Source organism: Salvelinus sp. IW2-2015, linkage group LG19 (assembly GCF_002910315.2).
Source record: "Salvelinus sp. IW2-2015 linkage group LG19, ASM291031v2, whole genome shotgun sequence".
Lineage (NCBI taxonomy): Eukaryota > Metazoa > Chordata > Actinopteri > Salmoniformes > Salmonidae > Salvelinus > Salvelinus sp. IW2-2015.
The window spans coordinates 7,925,240-7,933,833 of NC_036859.1; the positions used below are offsets into that span (position 1 = coordinate 7,925,240).

The 8,594-nt window shown below is 42.2% G+C and overlaps 1 protein-coding gene and 1 long non-coding RNA gene across 2 annotated transcripts; one reads left to right on the top strand and one right to left on the bottom strand.

Moving 5' to 3' along the window:
* The first annotated feature begins 1,297 nt into the window (after positions 1–1,297).
* LOC111979763 (uncharacterized) lies at positions 1,298–2,788 on the top strand. Its single transcript, XR_011481660.1, has 5 exons — positions 1,298–1,320; positions 1,419–1,610; positions 1,995–2,093; positions 2,308–2,384; positions 2,471–2,788. It is a non-coding gene; the product is annotated as an uncharacterized lncRNA (long non-coding RNA).
* Positions 2,789–3,947: 1,159 nt separating this feature from the next.
* On the bottom strand, positions 3,948–8,089 carry LOC111979661 (homeobox protein Dlx2b-like). Its single transcript, XM_024010281.3, has 3 exons — positions 7,531–8,089; positions 6,735–6,916; positions 3,948–4,897 (listed from the first exon to the last, which is right to left on the bottom strand). Exons 1-3 carry the CDS (start codon positions 7,781–7,783, stop codon positions 4,634–4,636), a joined length of 699 nt encoding a protein of 232 aa, XP_023866049.1. The 5' UTR covers positions 7,784–8,089; the 3' UTR covers positions 3,948–4,633.
* Between the last annotated feature and the right edge of the window lie 505 nt (positions 8,090–8,594).

The following is an 8,594-nucleotide window of genomic DNA, read 5'->3' on the forward strand; positions in this document are numbered from 1 at the left end:
TTTTCCAAGTAGTAAGTAGTCATTATTAAGACGACAAATTGGACGCCAGTTATCGATGAGCAGCACTTATTTTTTAGGCTTAGGTATCAGTGTTATTAACCCCTGACTCATTGTAGGAGGGAGAACATTGTTTTTAATACTCTCTAAAAAAAAAATACTTAAAATAGGAACGCTCAAATCAACCCTACTCCTCGGCCCAAGCTTCCAGTGAGCGCTCCTTTGAAAAAGGACAATATGAAAAAAGCTCTGCATTTACGAGCACACTCTGGCACTCCAGATTGAATTTAAGAACACACCCGACGTCGTAAAAGGTCGTTGGCATTAAGTGTTGAGTAGTAGCAGTTGAAATGGAAGATCCCCGGTGTCCCTTTGATGAGATTTGACGTTAGTATGCTTTTTGGTCATAGTATGGATATACTAGTTAGTATGCCGCACTAAAATACGAAGTATACAAACAGTGGACACTATTTCCATGCTTTTACGGCGCATAATGCAATTATGCGAGCTACTTCCAGACACAAATGAGAGAACACCCCACTCTGACCATTTTACTCGCCCTAGCAGAGCTGGTTTATCAGAGCGTTGGTGACTGTGCTACTGGCAACATTTTAATTACGCATTTTTGACGAAATTTACCGACACTGGCCATATTCAACGGGTGTTGAGCGTCCCTAAATTCATCCTTTATTCTGCGCTTCGGCACACTCAGATGAGAGTGGTCTAAAATCGGAGTAGATAGCCAGAGTCAATTTAAGAACACACCTGAAGTCGTAAAATGTCTAACGTTAGCTAGTAATTTGTTACGTTAACAAGCTAGCAAGAGGTTGCATAGCAACATCAACAACTTCCGAAGAAGCGCTAGGATGCTCAACTGAAAGGATACCGTACGTTTACAGTATACTAAAATTAACTAATAGTATGTAGTTTATACTCATTAAATATGTAGTATGGGTATTCGAACACAGCTACTGTGCTAGTGGGGGGCGACCCGTAGACTTTGTCCTTCGCCCCCGCCTTTCGGGCACGGGTTTTCTCTGGTGCATAGTATGCGGAAGCGACACTGTGCTAACTAGCAAGCTAGCACACGGCAAACTAGCATGAGTCGCCCCATGCTCCCGCCTGCTGTGCTAGCGGGAGGTGGGGGCGACAGATAGACAGGCCTTCCTGACTGGCCAGACTACATAGAGATCAAAGACCAGGATTAGATCCAGGGCCTGACGAGAGCCTGCCAGCTAACGTAAACTCACCCCATTCCGTACAAAAGTGAGTGAGTTTACGTTTGCCAGACAAATACTGTTGCTGGCCGGACGCAGTCTTAAGGTGTGCCTGTGTTATAGTGAGATAGAGTAAGAGAGCGTGTCAGTCTGTTTTCTGACATTCCAAGTTAATAACATCATTGTTTTCACCTCTGACCCCAGTTTGGCATGACGTCAGATGAGATAGATTTCATCGTCCACCAGGAGACGATTCGTCACAACGCACACCCTTCCCCTCCTGAGATACGGGGGTTTCCCCAAATCAGTCTGCACCTCGGTCAATAACGTGGTCTGCCATGGCATACCTGACACCCAGCAACTACAAGATGGAGACATTATCAACGTTGATGTGACGTGAGTTTTATCCCTCTTCATGCACACACACATGCACAATCCACATTCCTGATCCCCCTCCCCCATTCACCAGGTCTATCTGGAGGGTTACCATGGTGACACTTCAGAGACGTTCCTGATTGGCTGTGTGACCGAGTTTGTGCAAAAGCTAGCAAGACAGCCAGGAAGTGTAGAGATGAGGCTATCGCTGCCTGTAACCTGGGGCTCTACTGTGTTATAAGAAACACTTATCAATACACACACACACACACACACACACACCACACACACACACACACACACACACACACACACACACACACACACACACACACACACACACACACTTACAGGATACCTCTCTGTTGTTTTGTGTAATCTACTGTCCCTCTCTTTCTCCTACAGTGGTATAATCCACTCCAATGGTTTCCATGCCATGTCCCTACTTTATTGGACATGGCATAGGCTCCTACTTCCATGACCACCCAGACATCTTGCACCACGGTAAGTACAACACAGCAACAGTTTTCTGTGGTTCACCTACTGTATGTTGGACAAATCCTAAATATCTTTTTCATCTGACGGCTAATGACAATGATATGACCATGGGTGAAGGGATGTCTTTCACTATAGGTCAGTCACATTTCCTATGTATATCAGTGTGTATTGATGTCAACTTAAGTGAGTGTGTGTGTTAATGTTGCATCTGTGTATGCAGAGCCCATATTGATGGAGGGATCGTTAGAGTTGAGAATCCTGAAGGACAAGTAGACAGCGGTCTGCCGACGACAAGAGGTAGGCCACTTACAGCCCACATAGTTGCAACCTACAAAGTGCCACTGATATCCTTGTGTAACCTCTGTGTGTGCGCGTGTCTTTAGGTCAGCCCAGTTTGAACACACGGTAGTCATCACCTCTGGTGGAGTGGATATTCTCACCAAACTACCTGAGGAGGACGAGCCGATGCCAATTGAAGTCTAATCACTGTTCTCTGCTCAACAACCCTGCCACATCCACATCTATGAAGAGGTAAAGCACCAAACTGACCCAGGACCAGGACTTAGCACCACGGAGAGGATAGGAAACTGGGCATAGATATGACTCAAATGAGACTGCACTAGTGCATTATTTTCTACGTCTGCTGTGTAGAAAAATAAGTTATATTATTTAAATAAAATGTTTGTTCACTTTCAATTAGTAAACCAGATCTGTCTGAATAAATTATTTCATTAAAGCATATGGTTATTTTTCTAATTCTACAAAATATCCTAATTGACATTTCACTTTTTTGTCTGACAAAATATGTGGTTTATGTTGCTATAATTTATTTGGACTAGGACTTTTCGATTCATGAAATCAAATTGATTACAATCAGAGGAGCACATTATTTGCTATGACTGACGTCATCATAAGATTATCTTGTGTTAACGTTGTTAKGACTGCAAGGTTTGCAGAGTATCGTACGTCTACTGGGCTGATTATGTCATGATGTGATGTTATTGATGCTGTGTTTGGCTCCATAATATTTTCTGATCTACTAATAATCTCTAATGACATCAACCTCCAGCTCTACATTGTTAGCGACTTATTTTGTACTCGCTCTTGTTCAATTAGAAACCATGTCCTATTTATATCACTGAGGAGACTGATTCTACTGACGCAATGTATTTTAATGGGATCGGGTAGGATTTTGTCAGTCAAGGCCTTTTTCTACTTACCCAGAGTCCGATTAAGTCATAGGTACTACAGTAGCGTTATCGCAAATGCTAACTAGCTTTAGCACAATGTCTGGAAGTCTAGCTGTTCCAATAGACTGCCAGTCATTGCGCTGACGCTAGTTAGTAACTTCCTTCAAACTGCACGCAGAGATATAAAAATGGTATCCATGAGTTCATCTGACTCTGGGTAAGTAGAGAAAGGGCTTGATTGCCAAAATCTCGCACTATCCCTTTAAAAACCTCTTCTGGATCTTAACCCCCCCCCCCTTTTTTTTATCACCTAAAATGACATACCCAAATCTAACTGCCTGTAGCTCAGGACCTGAAGCAAGGATATGCATATTCTTGATACCATTTGAAAGGAAACACTTTGAAGTTTGTGGACGTGAAATTAATATAGGAGAATAGAACACATTAGATCTGTTCCATCTTTGAAATGCAAGAGAAAGGCCATATTATCAGATAGGAGTTTAGGCGCAATTTAGATTTTGGCCACCAGATGGCAGCAGTGTGTGTGCAAAGTTTCAGTCTGCCAGGAGTTTTTCCAAATGAGCCGAATTCATCAATTGATACATCTTCAAGTACATAACTATAGAGAACATACAAAATGCTATGGTAATAAAAAAAAATAAGTGTACACCCTCCCAGGAATGTCATACATGATGGATAATTAGCTTCCCTACAGAAAAGACACTAACCTTCACACATCTAGATGTAGTTCCTACATTTGAATATAAAATGGATTTATCAAACAAAACTATGCTACATTTTATCTCTGGGACCCTCAGGATGACAAATCAGAGCAAGGTTACTGAATGGAAGTATATTATTTACCTTCAGAGGTGAATGTATCAAACCAATTGCCATGGTAAAAGCGTTTTGTTGTGCACTCTCCTCAAACAATAGCATGGTATATTTTGACTGTAATAGCTACTGTAAATTGGACAGTGCAGTTAGATTAACAATCATTTTAAGCTTTCAGCCCATATATGTCTATGTCCTGGACAGTTGGCTGTTACTTACAACGTCATTCTAGTCACATTAGCGCACGTTAACAACAACCAAAATTCCATAGGCTACATTCTTCCTTTCTGTACAATATGGCACATTTGTTACACAATATTGAATCTCAACAACATTAATCTCAAACATATAGGAATTCATTGAAATAAACTAGTCAAACTGTTCATCTGCTACATTAAAAGCCCAAATCGGTCATATTTTTGCCAGGTGAAAGCAGAGTCCACATACAGCTTTTCCCTTTTGCAGGTTTTCAGTATCTTTGGTGCCGTATATCAGTAAATTGACCCCACATCATCTGTCGGATTAGATTGCTGATGTAGTACTGGATTCAGCTGGGAGAGTGCCACAGTCAGATGAGTACCAAGAGTAGCTACTGTAAAATGATGGGGCGCTTGTGTTCGGAGGCATAAAGTCCCGCTCTTTGCTTATCTCTGTAATCCTGTGGTTCTGGGGGCCCCAGTGCACCGCTGCTGGACCGAGGGGAGTCACCTGCTGTCCTGGTGGCATCTGCCCGTTTCTCCACAGCTTCTTCAACTTGGAGCGCCGGTTCTGGAACCAGATCTTTACCTGGGAGAGGAGTAGACATGCAGAAGTATAGGTGATGTTTGAAGTTCCCATCATATGTACAAGCGCACTGCTACCTCCAGTCAAGTACCTTACATCTCCAGCAAGGATATTACACTTTAATACAGTGCACCTACATACAGTTGAAGTCGAAAGTTTACATACACTTAGGTTGGAGTCATTAAAACTCGTTTTTCAACCACTCCACAAATTTCTTGTTAACATATTATAGTTTTCGCAAGTCGGTTAGGACATCTACTTTGTGCATGACACAAGTAATTTTCCCAACAATTGTTTACAGACAGATTATTTCACTTATAATTCACTGTATCACAATTCCAGTGGTTCAGTAGTTTACATACACTAAGTTGACTGTGCCTTTAAACAGCTTGTAAAATTCCAGAAAATTATGTCATAGCTTTAGAAGCTTCTGATAGGCTAACTGACATTATTTGAGTCAATTGGAGGTGTACCTGTGGATGTATTTTTTTAGGCCTACCTTCAAACTCAGTGCCTCTTTGCTTGACATCATGGGAAAATCAAAAGAAATCAGCCAAGACCTCAGAAAATGTTTTGTAGACCTCCACAGGTCTGGTTCATCATTGGGAGCAATTTCCAAATGCCTGTGGGTACCACGTTCATCTGTACAAACAATAGTACGCAAGTATAAACACCATGGGACCACGCAGCCGTCATACCGCTCAAGAAGGAGATACGTTCTGTCTCCTAGAGATGAACGTACTTTGGTGGTGCAAAAAGTGAAAATCAATCCCAGAACAGCAGCAAAGGACCTTGTGAATATGCTGGAGGGAACAGGTACAAAAGTATCTATATCCACAGTTAAACGAGTCCTATATCAACATAACCTGAAAGGCCACTGCTCCTAAACCGCCATAAAAAAAACAGACTACAGTTTGCAACTGCACATGGGGACAAAGATCATACTTTTTGGAGAAATGTCCTCTGGTCTGATGAAACAAAAATAGAACTGTTTGGCAATAATGACCATCGTTATGTTTGGAGGAAAAAGGGGCAGGCGTGAAAGCCGAAGAACACCATCCCAACCGTGAAGCATGGGGGTGGCGGCATCATGTTGTGGGGGTGCTTTGCTGCAGGAGGGACTGGTGCACTTCACACAATAGATGTCATCATGAGGCAGGAAAATTATGTGGATATATTGAAGCAACATCTCAAGACATCAGTCAGGAATTAAAGCTTGGTCGCAAATGGGTCTTCCAAATGGACAATGACCCCAAGCATACTTCCAAAGTTGTGGCAAAATGGCTTCAGGACAACAAAGTCAAGGTATTGGAGTGGCCATCACAAAGCCCTGACCTCAGTCCCATAGAAAATTTGTTGGCAGAACTGAAAAATCATGTGCGAGCAAGGAGGCCTACAAACCTGACTCAGTTACACCAGCTCTGTCAGGAGGAATCGGCCAAAATTCACCCAACTTATTGTGGGAAGCTTTTGAAAGGCTACCCGAAACGTTTGACCCAAGTTAAACAATTTAAGGCAATGCTACCAAATACTAATTGAGTGTATGTAAACTTCTGACCCACTGGGATTGTGATGAAAGAAATAAAAGCTGAAATAAATCATTCTCTCTACTATTATTCTGACATTTCACATTCTTAAAATGAAGTGGTGATCCTAACTGACCTAAGACAGGGAATTTTTACTAGGAGTAAATGTCAGGAATTGTGAAAAACTGAGTTTAAATGTATTTGGCTAAGGTGTATGTAAACTTCCGACTTCAACTGTATGAAATACATTTAACTTAATTAAAATAATACTATTTAAAATCATCCATCATGGTCAGAAAATGAACATAGCGCACCTGTGTTTGTGTGAGTCCCAGTGACGCGGCGATCTCCGCGCGTTCAGGTAGCGCCAGATACTGCCTCATTCGGAATCTGCTCTGGAGCACACACAGCTGCAGGCTGGAGTAGATCGTTCTAGGCTTCCGGACTTTCTTTGGATTTCCCTTTACCATTCTGACTTCTGTCTCCTTCTCTTTCGCTGAGAAAATGTGTATGATCATTAGCAGGCCTGTCATTAATCTTGGTTAACCCAGAACTAGAATATTGTGTTAATTGGTCTGTTCACGAGAGATAATCATTGATTTTCACAATGTAGCCTGTGCATTAAACCTAGTGCAAAGAACCAACACAATGTTTCTGAAAAGTACAGAAATTGCCACATCATAGGCTACTAAAATGAAAAGTATAGGCTAGTCATAAAAGGAGAGTTTTGGCTTTGACTTTCTAACTGTTCTGCCCTCTCCACTTAATTTACTGCTGCCTTGCTCTCACGTGTGGATGTGCATAATTGTGCTTAATTGCCTGTTATAGATATATCCACATTTTGGAGCAGACAGTGTAATTTAATGATCAATATGTACCATTCTGACATCTGGATCCTTCTCATCTTTCTGTGAGAAAGAACAAATAGCTTTATGTTCGTCTTCTAAAAAGGAGTGTATTGCCCATTAGCTGTCAGGTTTGCATGTGCCTGTGCGTAATTAATGCATACAAACTTGGGAGCAGAAAACGGTGACATTCAGTGATCATGGGCACAGCCACACTGGAATAAACAGGTTCCATTATACAATAGATATAAATCACGTTACGCACCTGTGTCCGTGGTGAGAGATGAAGAGCCCGTATATGATCCATAACAATCGTAAGAGTTCGGGAACCCAAACTCATAAATCTCGGGACTGTAGTGCCCGTTATTACCATTATAACCATCACCGGGAAGAAACGAATTGACTTCTAACTCGAGCTGATGCAGTTGGTCAGGGAAGAAATTGCCCCCTGTGGCGGTTGAACTTGGTAAGGTTGGAGATTCCTGTGATTCGTGCATGCTGTAGTGAGTTGATTGCATAGCTGTGGCAACAGTCTAAAGTTATGGCACCATATCCCTATGCAAACCTGTGCGAAGAATTGCCTACTAGGATAATAGTCCTCCAAGGATAATTCGATTCAAAATGTTGTTCTCCAATGTTCAAGTCTCCATTGATTGCCTCCCCTTCATAAATTGATCAGATTGCCCAAAGTTATTGTGATAGCCCGAATTGTAAATAATAAATAAACCGCTCTTCTGTTTTCAGTCCATACTGTAGCCTGTATGTGGTTGAGTGGTGTCATCTTCTGGTATCCAGGACCCGGAATGAGTGARGCTTCAGGTGTCTGCTCGTCTGGATGAGACGGTCTGTGGTATGACTAGTCTGGTGTGACATGAGACGGGTGGGCAAGAAGCCAAAGAAAAATCTCCTTGACAGTGTGACACCTTGTGCACCTCGTCTTCTAAACCCTTATCATACAGTCTATATTGACAAATGTTTTATATTTATTCATTTTATTTTTTGGGGGGGGGGGGAATATGAATGGATAACGTTAACTTTTTCACGCAAATAATGTTGAAGGCTTTGGATATTTGTTGAGCGCTCTCTGCTCGAACTCATCTTCAGGTGGGAGAGAGGTGACGGCGGCATCTGGCGGTCTTCGTGTGATACTGCTACAAGCCGCCAAACACTTCCCCACCCTGTACACGCTTGATAATTACCGATGGCGCCAGTGCTCACCCACACAGGTGAGCAAAACAACCATTACAGCTGACTGAGCTGACAGGGGGTATATTTACACTCTGTGTGTGCCCACCACGCATTATGTCTTACCACCTATTTGACTGTAAA